This window comes from Drosophila miranda, chromosome XR (assembly GCF_003369915.1).
Source record: "Drosophila miranda strain MSH22 chromosome XR, D.miranda_PacBio2.1, whole genome shotgun sequence".
Classification (NCBI taxonomy): Eukaryota; Metazoa; Arthropoda; class Insecta; order Diptera; family Drosophilidae; genus Drosophila; species Drosophila miranda.
Window position 1 is genome coordinate 24,803,926 of NC_046674.1, and position 18,709 is coordinate 24,822,634.

Genomic DNA, 18,709 nt, shown 5'->3' on the forward strand with positions numbered 1-18,709 from the left:
AAACCATTTCTATCTGGCGCTCAAGTTTGGTGATATTTGCTCTTTTTTTTGGGATTTTTTCTCTATTTTGTGGTGGGAAATCCTCTCTTCGTGAAGGGATTTTTCGTCGGAACAAGTTCCCTGCAACAATGAGACACCCCTGTAGAACCAAAGGGGTCAATTTACCCCTATCGAACTAGTTCCGCGCCGTTTACCGCGCAACTAGTTACCCGGGATTCGAACGCGGACCAGGTCTTCGTCGACTACAATGTACTAGTTCTGCAACTAGTTACGCGGGAAGCGAACGCGGACCAGTCGAAAAAGAACCGAAACACGAAGCCGCCTTCATTTTGTTTTCGAAGTCGACAACTAACCGCTATCCCGTGGAATTATGAAGAAAACCCGAACAAGAGTAACAATACAGTGCTCACTCAATTAGTTGTTACCGATGCCACGCCATGCAATATGCATCAAAATGGTAATTTAATCGTGATATTTTACTGTACTTGCGCTCGTGGAATGCAAGAGACAAGAATTTACACAAACTAAATGTATTTGTTCTCCGCGCGTTTGCTTTTTGCGTTGATTTTTTTTTCACTTCTGTGCGTGATCTTTTGCTGGAAGAGTTATTTTTGTTTCAATCTGATTAATATCAATTATAAAGTAAGAAAACTATAAGTAAAAAATTCAAATTAATAAATAAACTAATAAAGAAGTACGTTCAGATATACATATTATATATTTGAAACAAAATGATAAGCAATAGGCATTTTCGTAGACTCCGAAAGAGTGAAAGGGAAGCTAACCTTGCAAAGTTAGCGCTTTGCAGTGAAGGAAAAGTGATAGGAAAATTGGAAGAAAAAGAATTGGCTGAAACAGGAATTCAGATTGAAGAGAAGGAATTAGCTTATGAAAATACCGAGATTCAGCCAAACAAATCGCCATTAAATGATGAACTTAGTCAGTGGTTTATTGAGCAAAGGCCAAAGCGTGCATGTGTATCACCAAAAAAAGGTATGGGCTTTTCCATGCCGAGCAATGGTAAGTATATTTTATTTCATAATAAAAAAAAGCTAATACGATTTTTCCAGAAAATGAGGAAGGTAAAACCTGCTCTGACGTTTTAAATGAGCTCAAAAAAACAACCGGTAAATATAAACTTTGTTTCCAATGAATAGTGGAATAATTAAATATTTATATACTTTTAGAAACTCTGCAATTGGAGAATGCAGCTATTCGTGGTAAGACTTATAAAGATTAATGGAAAAATATTTTTATAATCAAATTTTATTATTATTTATTATTATATAAAGCTAATAAATAGTTAAAACTAGGTATTAACAGGGTATGGGGCTATAGCTGCTGAGGCCTTAAGCTCACTATAGTATTATTATACGTTTGAGGATGTATGTACTTATATACATATGTACAGGGTTGGTTCTATACGTTATTATATGTTGTGGAGGAATTATTATCTAAAATACTAATTGTGTATATGTATATGTACAGGGATGATTGTTTATGAGGTTATATGTAGTGAATGATTTTAGATTGGTCTAGATAGTTGAGGATTATTTTTGCGTTTTTGGTGTTAGGGTTGGAGATGTATTGCATGGGGTCGGTGTTATGGAATATTGAGGATCTTTGAAGAGAGAGGGCGGGGCATGTGTATATTATGTGTCTTATGTCTATGGTTGGGTTGTGGCACAGTGGGCATGCGTTGGAGGATGTTTTATCCATGTAGTGGGCATTGGTGAATCTTGTGTGCCCTAGTCTCAATCTATTTAGGATGACTTGGTGTCTTCTGTTAAGGTTGTTTAGGTTTTTGGGGGGAGGATGAGTGGAAGATAGGTTGATAACTTGTTGGTACCAGGGGGAAGTCTTAGTGAGGAGGTCTGTTTGTTTAGTTATGAGGATTTTCGTGGTAAGACTTATAAAGATTAATGGAAAAATATTTGTATAATCAAATTAATTAACAACATTGTTTTTATGTAGATCAATTACAAAAGGTGCTCCAAATTTTGGCGGATCAAACTGATTTGATCAAACAGCAGGTCAAGGAGAAAGGGGAAATGAATCCCATTCGGGAACATTTCCCAATCAAATCTGAAGAGCAGTTAATAGAATTGGAGGAAAAAATAAAATTAAATAGGAGCATTTATGTAAGTAAATCTGTACTCTAAATTATATGACCTTTTTCTCTGTCTTATCTTTATATTTTATGGTTTATTTACAGATAACAGAAATGAAATCAGTTCTGCAGCCAACTGGCGTTTTAAGCAGTTTAAGCTTTATTATGAGCGAGGAAATCGTTCTGGCATATAATGTCGATGGGGTCCAAGGGAAGAAGGCACTTAGGTCCCACAAGGAATTTTTTGCAGCTTTGCTAGGTAAAATACCATTTACACTTCTAGAGTTTAAAATTGTTCAAATTATATAATACAAAAATAATTACAGAATGTATTCCGCCTGGAGAGGAGAACTCCGAAGGCATTTTACGGAAAGCAATGCAGAGGATGAAGAAGAAGTTTTTCAAAAAGAAATATATGGAAATGGACTAGGCTAAGCTACATACAATTTAATATTATACGTTTATATTGGAAGACATTGTATTTTTATTTTTGTGTTATTCACTGGTAGCTAGGTCAGGGCTAGCTACGGGTAATCGAGTGGGGAACTAGTTGCTGGCTTTCTACTGGTAACTAGTTCGGAACTACCTCCTGAGCAATCGAGTAATCGGGTAATCGAGCGCGAACCAGGGTGGTGTGCACCTATACATTAAAATATATATGCTGGAGGCACACATACCCTCTAGTACCAGGCAACTAGTTCCGCACTGGTGCCGCACTAGCTACCATTCTCACCTCCCTGGTTCCAGATCGATTACCCGCAATGTATTTCAGCGGAGAATTTAACACATGCATTTCCTAGGGCGGAACCACCCCTGGTTCCCGCTCGATTCCCCTTCGATTACCCGTAAAGTTGCTCAGGAGGTAGTTCCGAACTAGTTACCAGTAGAAAGCCAGCAACTAGTTCCCCACTCGACTACCCTTCGATTACCTGTAGCTATAGCTAGTTATAACAAGAAACCTAAAACCATGCGAAATTCTCATACTCATATACTAACAAGCGCCGCTGCGCTGGCTGGCTAGTACCGTACCCTTAAGCCAGAGCTGAAGTCCCTGGGACCTCCTTTTGAGAAATCGACGTGTGACGCTTTCATGGTATGAACTGGCACATCTATATACTGTATATTTCGGTATATTTATGAGGGTCAGACCGTATATAATACTGACTTAAAAAAAGATTATGGACAACAGGCAAAAACAGTCAAGAAAAATTGCAAGTTTCGTTCGAAACCTCATCTCGCGTGTGAGTACAACATGCCTTGCAGACAAAATCGGCAAGGTACATTGGATTGGGTACGTTGGCAGTTGGGGTAGACTTCGCCTTGCATGCGCTGCATTTTCTGGGCCGTTTTGCCTGATGTCCACACCCTCTTTTTCCTTCCGTTATGTAGCAAATGTGTAGGAACCATGTAGAATGGTAATGTAAAATGTAAAAATTCGATAAACCTTTGGAAAAAAAAAACTAACGCGCCACGTGCAGGAGAGATTGAATATTTGTCTACATCTGTGAATCTAAGAAGTAAACGTGCGCAAATATGAAATACATCCTGGTCACTGGCGGCGTCATAAGCGGTGTGGGCAAGGGCGTCATTGCTTCCTCGTTTGGAACTCTGCTTAAGTCGTGCCAACTTGATGTGACATCCATCAAAATTGATCCGTACATCAATATAGATGCTGGAACGTTTTCTCCTTACGAGCATGGTGAGTTAATGGGGCCCAGTAACAATGAAGATACATAAATGTACATATACATTTGCACGATACCTTAAGCATCAGGAAAATATCCATATGTATGTGCATAGATTTTTCTTGGCAATTTTTCAATACATCTTGTCTGTATTTGAGGACATCTGTGTGGGAGTGTCGATACATGTATATATATGCAGGAGGTGCCTCCTCTCTTGTTGTTGTTGTTGGTGTCGAAGGTCACGCGGCTCGGCTTGTTGCAACTTTGCCAGCGTCGCCGCCACATGGTGGTGTATGGGAGTGTGAGTGTCTTGCTGTAGTATTTTTGTTTGTATTTATCAAGATGTCACTGACTGAAAGCAACAATTTTGATTGATCGTATACATTACAAGTTGGAACAAGATGCAAAATATACAAACTGTAAATACTTATAGTAAAACAACTGCGTCGCGGCTAAGCAAGATTACAATAGAGCTTTTTTACGGCACCGAAAGCTTTTTGCAAGCACGCGGAATACGACAAAATTATATATCTAAACCGCTTACTCTCTGTTTATGTCTCTCTCTTTCGAAAAGTCGCCCTCAGCCGGCATCCGGTTGCTTGTCGTTTCGTTGCTGTTGTTGCTCTCTTTTTCTTGCACTTGACATTGAAAATGAAAGTTTTTCTTTACTCTTTCCTTTCCTGTTTAGCCTCTCTGCTTTGTTTGCTTGCTTATTTTCGTTGCTTGTATTTACTGTTGTCGCAGGTTGTGTGATTGAAGGAATGTGCTGGGGGGTTGGCAGTGTTGGCGGGCGAAATATGTACGCTCGCGGGCACATCGATTTGTTTGATAATAAATAAAACGAAACAAAAAAAAGCGAAAGTTCATAAATTGGTATTTTCTCATGCAGTTCTAGGAGAGGGTGCTATCTGATAAATTGAATGCTAATTATATTTTCTGCGAGGTTACAGGCAACTTTACAACTCTGCGGCTCTGCTGCACTCTAAACAGACACACAAAACACACACTCACAGAAGAAAGCTCCTTCACCAAATGGCACGGCAGCAACAACTGCAACGCAACTGAAATGTGCCTATGCAACGTGCCAATTCGAGTGTGTGTTCGCATGTGTGTGGTTGAGGGCGAATTCGTACATGGGTACCTCCTGGAAATTAAGGGCCCATCTACACGTGTCAACAACTCAACGTACATATGTATACAAATTAAGCAAGATCATAATTTTGTATTGTGCATACGAGGGCTGCTCCAAAAGTTCCGTAGACTTGGCTGTTTTTAATATGAAGAGGTCAAAATCGACACTTCCATTTATAAGTTTGGCATTTCTTGACCAAATCGTGCTTAGCACTTTTTATTCTACGTTTTATATAATTTAACGATAAACGAAACATGCCTCTTGGATAAAAATGAAATCAACACAAGCAAATTTTCGTGTCATGATTTTCTACGATTTTCGATCTACTTAGTTCAAGTTTTGGTAATGAAGCACCATGCATTGCCACTGCGAAAACTGGTAGAACAAATTCAGAAGTATTGCGTCCTTCGCTAAAGAACGAATCTCCGTTCTCTGTTGCACCGGAAAAATGGATGCTGTGCGGGATTGGCTATTGCAATTATGTCATATAAAATACCATGAGATAGAGGCATCTTTCGGCATTAAAGGGACACAGATACATTCAGCATTTAGCATGAAGAGTTGGCCGGCAAGAAGAATTTCGCTCTTGAGATACAGCATAAGTTGACACTGAAAAATGTGCTTTGGAGATTGGTTTTAGCGGATGCTAACATTATCATGGATAATATTTTGAAGAGCAATAAAATCATCTTCAATGATATTTCGTCGTTCTTTCACTTTTAGGCTACGGACTTAAAGAGCAGCCTTCGTATGCATTGCAGTTGAACACATTTTCCGCATATCCTTTTCCCTTCGCCTTGCTTGCTTTACCAGCATAATAGGGTGCCCCACACAAACTTTTGTTTGAAGAGAGTGACAGCCGCACTGACGTTTTACTCACATGTAAATATTTAGATAAGTTGCTAGAGAAAGTCTTAGTTGCATGCCCTTAAAATACAAGGATTCTATGGATTATGAAAAGTTATTACTACAAATAATCTGCTTATTCACGAAATAAGACTATGTCCAATAATATAAGACATTTTTAGAACTTAAAGAATACCTTACATCAGAGGTCGGCACGAATTTTTTTTTTGCAAGCAAAACGTAAATGAGGTCATCGCACCTATGCACATAATGCCGACCGCTGGTTTACATTGAAAGAGATGGACAAACGATCATCGCTAAATCGACTCGACTTATTAAGAATATACATACATATGTAAGCACTAATAATTCTTTGCGAAGTTCGAGATGTTGTCGTTACGTGCGCTACAAACATCTGACCAATTTCAAACATCAAGTCTAAGGATATACAAATTGATCAGCTTTTAGTAGGTCCCTTATATATGTATACTCGGTAAGTATTACCTTGTCTATTTGCATGTTTGGACAGAATTTCCTGTAAATTGAGACACACTGCTCCCCTTCACCCCGTCGCGACGCCACCACACCAGATTACTGGCTGCCGGCTTCCTGTCATTTGCATTTTTCGCTTGCTCTCTCCGTTTTTGGGGGTCGAATTGCATTCTCTGCAGCTCTGCTCATTTGTTTTATTGTTGTTGTTGCTGTACGGCGAAAGTATTGGTGCGGTTAGGTGTGCTGGGTGTTGGGTGCAGAGGGTGTGGTGTGGTGTGAGTGGGGCGAGAGGCCAGAGGAAGTTTGAGAGCGGTGTCGACGTAGGCGTAGGCGTAGGCGTCAGCGCCAACTGCGGCACATGCGTGCGCGTGTGCTTCATTTGTTTTACGTTAATTTCTGCAGTGTGTTCTGTGGGTGCGTTTGTGTGTGTGTGCCTGGGTGGGTGTGATGAGAATGGAGATGGAAATGGCATGGGTTGCCATATTGGCCGCTGGCCCCCGAGCTTCGTTCCGTCTGCCGTCCATCTTTATGAGCGAGTTGTGCCTCCACGAGGGTGCCTTCTACATGGCTTGTGTGTTTTTGTGCCTCGGCCATCATCTGTCGCTGTCGTTGACGCTGCTTCTTCTCCTGCCTCTAATTCTTCCTCTTTGGCCTGCTCCTGCTGAGGCTTTTGCGTGTTCTGCTCTCTGTCATTCCCATCTCCCCCGCAGCAACATGGTCGCCATCACATTAGCGTTTTTAGCCATAAAAGAGGCAACGCAACCGAACCGTCTGCTGTTGCTGCTGCTGCTGCTGCTGGTGGTACTGCTTCGTTCTTCCATCCGTTCCGTCCGTCTGACCGTCTGGTTTTGTGTGAATGTGTGCGTTTGTGTGTGTTTCGTTGGGCCGTCATCGGCGTCAACATCGTTAGCAGCTGTTGCTCTTTGCGCTCTGCCATTAACTGCCGCCTCTCGCCTATCCCCTGCCACTGTCCCATCCCGTCGTTTTGGCCTGCATTTGCTTTGTTGCTTTCGCAGTTGTGTTGTTGCTCGCTCTTCTGCTTGCGCTTTCGTTACGCTCACGTTTCGCGACGACAATAAAGCTTCTGCCTGCGCCTGTTTCTGCTCCCACTCCACTTTACTCCACTCCTCTCTTGACGCTGCCCTGTGCGTGTGCTTCGACTTCGTATGTGTGTGGGTGCGTGTGTGTGCAAAAATTAAATGGAAAATACCATTTCGTTGCTACTCTTCAGGATGTGGCCCGTTGCTACGCGCTGGCTGGCGTAGTGGCTCCTCCGGGTCCCTCTGCCTCCCATTCCCCTGTTACACGCACAACAGCTGTCAACATAGGCACAAATACACTCCTACCGTACTCTCACTGTTATGTTTCCGTGTGTGCGTGTGTTCTATGGCTTCACAAGCTTCCATCTTGCGTTTCATTAGAAATGGTTCTCTTTCGCGAAATTTTTATCTGTATTAATTTCTTTTGAAGCGATACAGTTCAGCCATCACTTCGCTTCGTGACCCGTTATTGCCGTTGGTTATTTGGTTTTGATAGCTTTATAAGTAGACTCTCGATCGCAGGACATCTCAAGATGGCGGCAATATGCGGATATGGAAGCAAAGGTTCCATCTTCACGTACATATTTTGTCGGATTCGGTAGATATCAATCTTAGCCAAGAATACAAAATAGATATAAATCCATATGTAGATATTTATGCACATATAAAAGAATTTTGAAAAATGATGTTACGCTTACATAAGGTTACTGAATTTCTTGAGCATTAAACTGTTATTTAATTACATAAGAAATGAAATTTGGATCACAGCCTGGACTTGGCCTCTCACATACATATATTCCAGCCACCCTCCAGTAATGTTACAACCTCCTACCCAACTACCCCACCCCCCCAACCCCCCACCCCCAACCCCGTCTCACTTGTCCATGTCGGGGCGTGTGGGACGAGCAGGCGCCATCTACAGCCAAATTCACATCGATTCGCTTTAGCAGCGTTGCACCGCCCCCGCCACCCGCCACCCGCACCTGCCGCGGCCTAGCTGCTGGTTCTGCTTCTGCTTCTGCTTGGCCTCTGCCTCTCTGTCTGCCCATGACTCCTCTCCCTCCTCCTGTCGCGTGATTTTAACGAGCCTCCCCACCTACCTCCTGCCACCTCTTCATGGTTTATGCTTTTCGCTCGCTTCCGCGCGTTGATTGTCGTTGGCGCAGTTGTTGCTGCTGCTGCTAATGTTGTTTTTGTTGTTGCTGTTGTTGTTGCCGCTGCTGCTGCTCCACCGGCTCCACCTCACACAGACAGCTGGTCTCTCTCTGCCCCAGTGTGTGTGCGTGCTGGATAGCCGGCAAACGTCGCCATCGCGCAATAATATGCCCAAAAGCAGCAGAAACAGCAGCAGCGAGCAGAGCAGAGCAGAGCAGAGCAGAGCAGAGCAAAGCAAAGCAAAGCAAAGCAGGCTGGATGGCGATGGCGATGGCTGGCTGGCAGTCAACGATGGCGGCGGCCGTTTTTAGCGTTTGTGCGCGCTGGCTGGCCTGGCGGCCCCCTTGGCCACCCAACCCCACACACATGCACAGCTACATTATATGTATAGTACATTATATGTATATGTATGTAGGTATGTAGCATGTTTTTGTGTGTGTCCGTGTGTCGCCGGCAAGAGCTTGTGGCGTGGCTTTGGCTTTGGCTCTCCTGGCCCCGGCATGGGCCTGGGCCTCGCTGGCGTTTTTGCGTTTGAGTGTGTTTTTTTTTGTTGTTTTTTTTTTTCGTTGTCGTCGTTTCAGCTGCCGCCGCTAGTTGGCACGTTTTGTTGGCTCTCGCTTGGCTTTTGGGGGGCTTGGACTTGGGCTGGCTGCAGCCTGTCGTGGCAGCAGTGGCGGTGGCAGCGGCAACAGCCGCGTCAACGGCAGCGGCAGCGGCGCTTCGCACTTTGCTCTGCTGAATTTTCAATTTCAGTTGTAAGCTGACTGCAATCAGCAGTGGTTCGTGGTTCGTTTTTGTTCGAATTGGGTCTCGGTGTCGGTGTCGGTTTCGGTTGGCGCCTCCTGTCGTTTCTCGCTTTCATCGGCCGGCACACACACGCTCTCTGACGAACGGGATAACGCCGAATACACGGGCCAAACGGACAGTGGCCCGCGCATCAAATTTTTGATTATTATAAACTTTAACGGTAACACGCGCACACGCCTACCCACCAATAGCCAACCACAGCCGCCTGGGCCGACTGGGCCAGCCACCCACACCGCAGCACATCACCGTTAGCTGCTTTCTGCTCCTCGCGCGCAAATTTCGCACATGTATGGACACACTTGTATGTATGTGTGTGTGTGTTCATGTGTGTGTGCGCGTTTTATCGATTTCATAGAGCAACAAAAACAGCCGCAACTTTCCGAGCAGTAGTTTTGATGGGAAAGAGGGCGAGTGCGGGAGGGGGGGGGGGAGGGGTAACTAACTCCTTCCATCAGCGTGGTCCTATCCGATGCCCTCTCTCTCTACCCCTGGGCTAATTTCAGCGGCAGTTGCCAGCGATTAAGTTGAATTTGAACGGCGTGGGGAAGAAGTGGGAGGGTAGGGGCAGAGCACTTTGCTGATGCTGATTGTGGGTATGGAAGGGGGGGGAATCAGTTGTAGAAGTTTAACGGATTTGTTGGCGCCTCTGCCAGATCAATACTTTGTGCAGTTCAAGATCTGACCTATAAATGTTCGCGTAGAATTGAGGATGTTCTTATCTCAGTGGCACTCTTCGGAAGGCTTCCGGCACGGTACAGGGGAGCCCCCCGCCCCCTAGGGGCGGCCTCCTACAGTAGATCCCCTAAAGAAACATCCAATGAAAATGTTTCAAGTTGTGATCGCCATCTTTTAGAGTTTCCACTGTTGCTCGTTCGATTCGCTGCCAATTTCCATTTCCCAGCAGCTCCTCAATTCGGTTGAGTTTGCGTGTTTTTGTGTGCGTGTGTATTTGTGTGTGTGCAAGGCTTCACAACTTTCCTCAGCGGCCGCCAAACTTACGAAATTCTTGGCTACCAGCAGCACAAAAGCACACGCTCAAGCACCTCATCCGCAGCCGCAGCCACAGCCGCAGCTGGGCCTGCTCTTAAGCCCCCTCTAGCCATATTCCCCCCCAACGCTTGGCCCCTGCCCGTGCCCTCACCCAACACACACTGTCGCCGGCAGTTTTGCACATAAAAACGGCAACGGCAACAGCAACGGCAACGACGAAAACGAAAATTTAACGACTGCGCAACGTGACGCATTATTTGTCTGGCTTGGTCTGTACGGCCGGCCTGGCCTGGCCTCCGTCTGCAGCAAAAGCTAGCTGCCGCCAGAAATTGCTTTTGCTCGCTGGAATACATATAGCCAGCCAGCCGCCGCCGCCGCCGCCTGGCCTGGCCTGCCCTCCGCAACCGCACTCTCTGCCACCTCACGGTCCCAGTCCCATTCCCATTCCCATTCCCGGTCTCAGTCTCTCCGTCAACCCCTCTCCTCTCTACTCTCCACTCTCTACTCTTCACTCCCTGCTGCTGCCATTTTAGTATTTCGCACTCTGTGCACGGCGACAGCGACGGCGACGGCGAGGCAATGGAAACGGCAACGGCGGCGGCTGCAAACATTTTTGCATGACTGACTGAAAGCCGCCTGCGCCTGAGTCACTTACACAAGCACACACAAATGCACAGGCCAGACCAGACGCTGACGCTGGCCGCACCGTGGAGTGATGGTGCTGGAGTGTGAGGAGGGGGAGGGGCAGGTGGAGGGAGGGAGTGATGGTTGTAGATGTGGATGTAGATGGGGATGGGGTTGGGGATGGGGAGGAGTAGAGTAACTGTTGGCTGGTCTTGGTCGTCGTCTCGGTCTCGGTCTCCGTCTGTCGCTGTCTCTGGTCTGGCGTGTTTATAATTTGATTTTGCTGCTTCTCTCCTTCGTTTGCTCGCCTGCTTGCTCTCTGCCTGGCTTTTGCGATGGATGGCAATGGAGAGCAGAGCAGAGCAGAGCAGCATTTCCTGTCGCTGTCGGTGCCGCTGGTCGCGCTCTGCTCGATTTGGCTAGGCCTACGAAGGAATCTTAATGAAGTCATTGTGTTGTGTCCTCTGTCCTCACAGAACGTACGAGTATGTTCAAATGTATCCCAGTGAATGGCTTCACCGGCACCCGATTATATTATACCGGTGGTATCCATGCAGTTCGCTTCGAAAAACTCCCATTAACTGCCCTCAAAGTATTCTAGGCAAAAGCTAGGCATTTGGACAAATGCCAAGCGGCTGGCTGAAAGAAAATAGCATGCAAATCTCATACATAACACCTAAAGACTTGTCGCCCAAACTACTCGGAACCTTCGAGAGTTGGGAACATCTCTAGGGCACCGCAAGTGTACGTCAATCCTCGTAAGCTGCACACTCTATTCAGTAGTCCCAGCGACAGGAACTTACGGGCGGTCCTTCTTGATATGCCAGTCGCCTTCAACAATGTCGTCCCCGAAGTCTAGCCACTCATCGTCTGCGCTCCCAGGTCAACATACAGAAGGCTTTAAGGAACACTATAGCCGAAAGCGGAGCCGAAGTTTGTTCCAAAAGCTTCGAAGAAACAAACGCACTGTACCGTTGCAACTGCTGCACGTTGCAACTGTGTCTGATATTTACCATGAATATTTCGTTGCTATGCCAGCTGCGAGTACATATGTGCATATTTGCAAAGTAATACCATTTGTTGTTCATTTTGAAAGGTTCTTTAGGTTAGTTGCGCTTCCGGCTAAACCATTCTGCCATTCTAAACAGGGCCGTAATCATCTTTTTTTATGGAAAGCATTACTGTTTGGGAACATTTCTGACTATGCTTTAGGTCAGGGATCCAGAAATATCTTGACAAAATTGCCCACAAGGCGTTGGTAGTGTAGTGGAGGTGCACTGATGGTGGGTCTGAGTGGGCGCGTAGCTCTCAGATCGCATCCCAATAGCCATCCGAGAGAGCCGTGCTAGAGGTGATGTGTGTGAGGGCGGAGAGAGTGAGAGCTCTCAGTGTAGCTGTTGTTGTTGCTCTTGCTGTTGCTTTGATGCTGTTGATGGTGCTAGTGTTTGTGTGTGTGTGTGTGGCCTATTGTAATAAACATGCATTTAGTATTCGCCGTTAGCCGGGAGACAAGTGAAACATAGAACAAAAAACCAAAAAAAAACCAAAAGACAAAAAGTGCATTGAAAGAGAGAGTGGAAGTGGGAGACATTCGACGGAGAACGCGCCAAGATGGCGCCAAAAAAATCAACAATTGTGCTTAATGTGGAGCAATTCATCCACGACATCGAGGAGCGACCGGCCATATGGAATCGCAATTTCCACTGCAACAAGGCGTTCCTCGAGCAGATGTGGGACGAGCTGAGCGGAGCGCACAAGTTGCCGAGTAAGTAACGCTTCGAAGGAAAAAAAAGCCGGGCGCACCCCAACCCAAATCTCTATCTGTCGCTCTGCTCTCTATTTGGCAGAGATTGTGCTCAAGGCCAAGTGGAAGGGGCTGCGCGACAACTTCCGGGTGGAGTACAAGCGAATACCGCGTGCCGACAACGGCGATTTCCTGCTGGATCCCGCCACCTTCGAGTCCAAGTGGCTGCACTACTACGCCCTGCTCTTCTTAAGTGAGTCATCGTCATGCCAACAGCCAATCCATTTCCATGTCCCTGTTCATGTTCATGTCCTCCACTCCACTCCCCAGCCGATCACATGCGCCATCGCCTGCCCAAGAACGAGCAGGATCAGTCCTTCTACTTCAACCAGCAGAGCGAGGACTGCGAAAAGACTGTGGTGGAGCCAGACCTGACGAACGGCCTCATACGACGACTGCAGGACAGCGACGAGGACTACGACGAGGATGAAATGGATGGCGAGGCGGATGGCGATGACAGTGAGGGCACCCTAGAGGATGCCATGCCCACGCCTCCGGCCGCCCATCAGACAAACCAAGTGAGCACCACGCCGCTGGCCACGGGAGTCCTGAGGGCGCAGGAGGAGGCCCACCAACAGGCCCTGCTCAAGGCAGGATTGCTGCGCGCCCAGCTGATGGAGCTGGAGAAGGAGGCGCAGGACCTGAGCAAGAAGCCGCACCCTGCCCCGTCCCAGGCGACGTTGGTGCAGACACTATTGGATCCACCGGCCGCCCACTGCTCCCCGCCGCCGATGGTGACCACAACCTCGGCCCAAGTGGCGCAGTGCGGATCAGCCGCTGTCCTGGCGCCGGCCACGACCACGTCCACGTCCGCCTCCTCGGTCTCCAGCAATATGGGGCCACTGGGCGCCAAGCGCTCGGTATCCCCGCCCCCGCTGTACAACAAGGCCCACCATCCGCTAGCCACACTCGCTGCCGGGCATCACACGGCCAAAGAGCGCAGCGATGACTTTGCGACTGCTACCGCCTCCGGCGGCGGGGGGGCGAGTGGCGAACACCTCAGCTTCACCCAGCACTCCTATGCCAATGGGCTGATACCCGCACTAAAGCTGAAGCGACCCCGGCTCTCCGAGGACAGCAACTTCAATGGCTCCTCGACGATGGATACACCCCTGGTGCCAGAGGACGATGACTACCACTACTTGCTCAGCCTGCATCCGTACATGAAGCAACTGACGGCGGCCCAGAAGCTGCGCATACGCACCAAGATACAAAAACTCATCTTCAAGGAGCTCTACAAGGAGGATCTCGAGGAGTCAAAGTAGTGGTTCTCCTTAGCTCCTCCTACTCCTCCTCCTCCTGAACCTCCTTAAATTCCCATTATAAGAACGCCCGCCATAAGACTGTACATACAAATCCCTCCCCTTCCCCGTAGTGTAGCGTAGCCGTAAGCACATAGTCCTAGACCGTATTTGTCCATATGCCATGCTACTTGATTGACTTCTAGTTGAGCGCCACTCTCCGGGGGATGCCGTCCTGGGGATGCGCCATTTACGCCTAAGCTCAAAAATACCTTGAAAATAAACCGTAAACATTACAAACCGTAAACATACAAATGGCTCGAGATCTTTGGGAGGAACGGGATGGTCCACGGATCACGGATCGATGAATGATGACATTTGCTAATTCTCATTTCACAAACATTTTCAAATATCTTCCCCCAGGTGAGGTGTACGTTTTAGATGATGGCGCCGAGGTGGATCTCGACTTGGGCAACTATGAGCGCTTCCTGGACATCACACTGCATCGGGACAACAACATAACCACAGGCAAGATCTACAAGCTGGTCATCGAGAAGGAGCGCACTGGGGAATACCTTGGAAAAACTGTTCAGGGTAAGTGGATGAATGCCTGAGATGAGTAAAGATGAAAAAACTGATCCCCCACCATCCTCCATCCCCTTCAGTTGTGCCCCACATCACGGATGCCATACAGGAGTGGGTGGAGCGCGTAGCACAGACGCCTGTGCAGGGCTCCTCCAAGCCGCAGGTTTGCATCATAGAGCTGGGCGGAACCATTGGCGACATCGAGGGCATGCCCTTCGTCGAGGCCTTCAGGCAGTTCCAGTTCCGCGTGAAGCGCGAGAACTTCTGTGTGGCCCATGTGTCGCTGGTGCCGCTGCCAAAGGCCACCGGAGAGCCCAAGACAAAGCCCACACAGAGCTCGGTGCGGGAGCTGCGCGGCTGTGGCCTCAGTCCCGACCTGATTGTCTGCCGATCGGAGAAACCCATTGGACTGGAGGTCAAGGAGAAGATCAGCAACTTCTGCCACGTGGGGCCAGATCAGGTGATCTGCATCCATGATCTGAACTCCATATACCATGTCCCGCTGCTGATGGAGCAGAACGGAGTCATCGAGTATCTCAACGAGCGGCTCCAGCTGAACATCGACATGAGCAAGCGCACCAAGTGAGTCGGAGTGGGCAGACCAAGGGAGTGGGATGCTCCACAGACAGGATTCGATATCAAATTAAACCTCTATCGTTTTGGTTTTAGGTGTCTGCAGCACTGGCGGGATCTGGCCCGACGCACGGAGACGGTGCGGCGTGAGGTGAGCATCGCCATCGTTGGCAAGTACACCAAGTTCGCGGACTCGTACGCCTCTGTGGTGAAGGCCCTGCAGCACGCTGCACTGGCGGCCAACCGCAAGCTGGTGCTAGTGTTCATCGAGTCGTGCCAGCTGGAGCAGGAGACGCTGGTGAGCGAGCCGTCGAAGTACCACAAGGAATGGCAGAGACTGTGCGATAGCGACGGCATCCTGGTGCCTGGTGGCTTTGGATCGCGTGGCATGGAGGGCAAGATACGGGCTTGCAGGTGGGCGCGGGAGAACCAGAAGCCGATGCTGGGCATCTGCCTGGGCCTGCAGGCAGCCGTGATTGAGTTTGCGCGCAACAAGCTTGGCCTGAAGGACGCCAACACCACGGAGGTCGATCCACAAACGGGCAATGCCCTGGTCATCGACATGCCGGAGCATCACACTGGCCAGCTGGGCGGCACCATGCGCCTGGGCAAGCGGACGACAGTCTTTTCTGAGGGCTGCACCAGCATCATCCGACAGCTGTATGGCAACCCAAAGTCCATTCAGGAGCGGCACCGGCATCGGTACGAGGTGAATCCCAAGTATGTGCCGCAGCTGGAGGAGCACGGGATGCGGTTTGTGGCCACCGACGTGGACAAAACACGCATGGAGATCATTGAGCTGCGCGACCATCCTTATTTTGTGGCCACCCAATACCATCCAGAGTACTTGTCGCGTCCCCTTAAGCCGTCGCCACCCTTCCTGGGCCTGATCCTGGCCTCCGTGGACAGGCTTCCGCAGTATATCCAGCGCGGCTGCCGCTTGTCGCCCCGCCAGCTCTCAGACGCCTCTTCGGACGAGGAAGAGACTTACCGTGGAGCGACAAAATCGATGAAGTCCCTCCAAATAACTGGAACGACGACGCCGACCAATGGAATTTCGCGAAATGCCTGCAGAAGCAGCAACAGTAGCACCATCAGCACCGTGTCGTCGGACATTGAAGGCGCATGTGGGGGCGTTGGCGTTGGGCCGACCACTACCAATGGCCACGGAGAAGATATCGGAGAAGAGTAAACCATAAACCCTTAACGGCTCGGCTCGGGACAATTTTTAGCACCGCTTCTACATCGAATAGTCAGCCGCTTAGCATCGCCTATCTTTTTAATGAAAAGTCAAAAAGAATCTCGTTTAATGCCAAGTTGAATGCTAAATATCTGAGGTCCTAGGGTGATTCCGATAAACGGAAGCTCTTGGCGCAGTTTTTCAAATTGAAAAGTTTAAGTAAAATTTAACAATAATATAAATCTGATCTTCTGCATAAATGTATGTCCACACAGTGATTATACGAAAGACATTTTGTGTGAAAATGTGTGGAAGATAGGGCACAATTTGGTTAGATTCGAATTCATGCACTTTTCTTGAAAGAAGCAAAGCTAATTTACTTTTCTTTATCGTTTTGAAAATCTTCCTATACCGGGTATTCGAATTCGAATATTTTCGGAAAAAAATTTTTTTTACCGACTACGATTACCGCTATTTTTGTATTAGTGATTTATTTACATTTTAAGAACTATTGTTTTTGATTATTTTCGGCGCAGAATTTCAAAGTAAATCGTTCCGCAAAAACTCTGTAAAATTACTTTATGGTATCTTAATTATGGAGATAATTATATTAAAAAAGGTTGAAAGCTTGACCGTACAGCAATAATCCGTGCAGCCTGCCTTTCCGACCAGTCGGCGTCAAAAGGAAAGAGAAAGCATCAAACTTTAAAAAAAACGAGGGGGAACGTTGTGAGTTGCTGCAGAGACCGAAACTCTACATTTATACCCGATACTTAGTCAGTATGGCTCTCCTTCACCAGACGGCGCTAACATTGCACGACACGACAAAGAGTGCGTGCGAGAGAGACAGAAAATTAGTCTGAGCGTGACGTCAGGCGCTGCATAGCCACTGAAAATTGATTTGTTCTTTTTGGCTATACAAATTATCCGATCTGATCCAGATTCAGCAACCGGATAGATATGGTCATTCTCTATGATTGTGCGTTTTTAGTTTTCTCGAATTTGCAATATTGTGGATGCAACAGATTTTCGTCCTTTGTGGAGGCGAAATGGGGTGGGGCGAAATTTTGAGATATACGTTTTATAGGGAGATCTAACAGGAGTGCTGATACCAAATTTGGTGGCTCTAGCCTTAATAGTTTCTGAGATTTGTGGATGCCCCAGATTTTCGTCCTTTGCGGGGGCGAAAGGCGGTGTTTCGAAATTTCGACACGAAAACGTCAAGGTCCGATATCACAGGAGTGTGGGTACCAAATTTGGTTGCTCTAGCTCTTATAGTCTCTGAGATCCTTGAACTCATATTTTGAAATTGGCAAAACCGACCATGAAACCTGTGTGTTAGAGAGAGAGAGCGAGAGAGAATGAAATTGTTTTCTTGATTGTGGCTATAATAATTATACGATCTGGTTCAGATTTTACACTCTAGAAGATATAGTCATCCTCTACGATTCTACGTTTTTGGTTTTCTCATATCTTTGAAATTGTGGATGCCACAGATTTCGCCTTTTGTAGAGGCGGAAGTGGGCGGGGCAAAGTTTTGAAATATTCTTGTAGCAGTGACATATCACAGAAGTCTGGATCCAAAACATCGTTGCTCTAGCTCTTATAGTCTTTGAGCACTAGGCGCTAATAGGGACGGACAGACGGACGGACGGACAGACAGACAGGGCTCAATCGACTCGGCTATTGATGCTGATCAAGAATATATGTACTTTATGAGGTCGGAAACGATTCCTTCTGGATGTTACACACATCCACTTTTGCCACAAATCTAATATACACCAATACTCATTTTGAGTATCGGGTATAATAAACCAACACTGAAGAAAGCTTGAATTCTCTTTGCACGAAATCGTTTGACCTGAGACTGACTCATGACCGAAAATTTCGGATTTAATTTCTCGCTCACTCTCCATTGAATTTTCTCTACTTGGATTTGCATGAATTTTGCTCGCACTTTTCACGAGAGATGGAAAAAACATGAAGAGAAAAAGAGGAGCCACGAAATCTAGTTATGTTCGAATGTTATTTCTTGCACTCGGCTTATCCTTTTTCCACCGAATGACCTATTTTATCAGTTTTTAATTCAGCTACATTTGTCTCTCTCACTCCCTATGTTATCCCACAAACAACAGCCCAGCTGTGTTGCTATCTCGCTTTCCTCCGTCAGGGACATGAGAGAGAGGGAGAGGGAGAGCGAGTAAGCGCATGGAAGGCATTCGGGTAGATATGGTCATTCTCTATAATCCTGCGTTTTCGGTTTTCTCATATCTTAAAAATTGTGAATGCCACAGATGTTCGTCCTTTGTAGGGGCGGAAGGGGGCGGGGCGATATTTTGAAATACACTTGCAACAGTGTTATATTACAGCATACAAAATTTGGTTGCTCCAGCTCTTATAGTCTCTGAGAAGCAGGCGTCAATCAAGACAGACAGTCACGCAGAC

The 18,709-nt window shown here is 47.2% G+C and overlaps 2 protein-coding genes and 1 long non-coding RNA gene across 6 annotated transcripts; 2 read left to right on the top strand and 1 right to left on the bottom strand.

Annotated features, from left to right (window-relative positions):
* Positions 1-518: 518 nt before the first annotated feature.
* Positions 519-2,584, top strand: LOC108152423. 2 transcript variants are annotated; one of them, XM_017281742.2, is made up of 6 exons: positions 519-993; positions 1,071-1,127; positions 1,188-1,220; positions 1,975-2,141; positions 2,216-2,369; positions 2,437-2,584. In XM_017281742.2, the coding sequence occupies exons 1-6, from the start codon at positions 732-734 to the stop codon at positions 2,538-2,540; spliced, it is 777 nt and encodes a 258-aa protein (XP_017137231.1). In that variant the 5' UTR covers positions 519-731; the 3' UTR covers positions 2,541-2,584. The 2 variants fall into 2 exon arrangements, with proteins under 2 accessions (XP_017137231.1, XP_017137230.1); XM_017281741.2 differs by having other exon boundaries at positions 521-1,020.
* On the bottom strand, positions 1,307-5,045 carry LOC117186234. The gene is made up of 2 exons (XR_004471359.1): positions 4,807-5,045; positions 1,307-4,561 (listed from the first exon to the last, which is right to left on the bottom strand). It is a non-coding gene; the product is annotated as an uncharacterized LOC117186234 (long non-coding RNA).
* Positions 3,544-16,841, top strand: LOC108152422 (CTP synthase). Of its 3 annotated transcripts, XM_017281740.2 has the most exons (5): positions 9,230-9,427; positions 12,370-12,646; positions 14,350-14,520; positions 14,592-15,093; positions 15,181-16,841. In XM_017281740.2, exons 2-5 carry the CDS (start codon positions 12,493-12,495, stop codon positions 16,274-16,276), a joined length of 1,923 nt encoding a protein of 640 aa, XP_017137229.1. In that variant the 5' UTR covers positions 9,230-9,427; positions 12,370-12,492; the 3' UTR covers positions 16,277-16,841. The 3 variants fall into 3 exon arrangements, with proteins under 3 accessions (XP_017137226.1, XP_017137228.1, XP_017137229.1); XM_017281737.2 differs by lacking the exons at positions 9,230-9,427; positions 12,370-12,646 and adding an exon at positions 3,544-3,809; XM_017281739.2 differs by lacking the exons at positions 14,350-14,520; positions 14,592-15,093; positions 15,181-16,841 and adding exons at positions 12,729-12,878; positions 12,956-14,233 and having other exon boundaries at positions 9,202-9,427.
* The last annotated feature ends 1,868 nt before the right edge of the window (positions 16,842-18,709 follow it).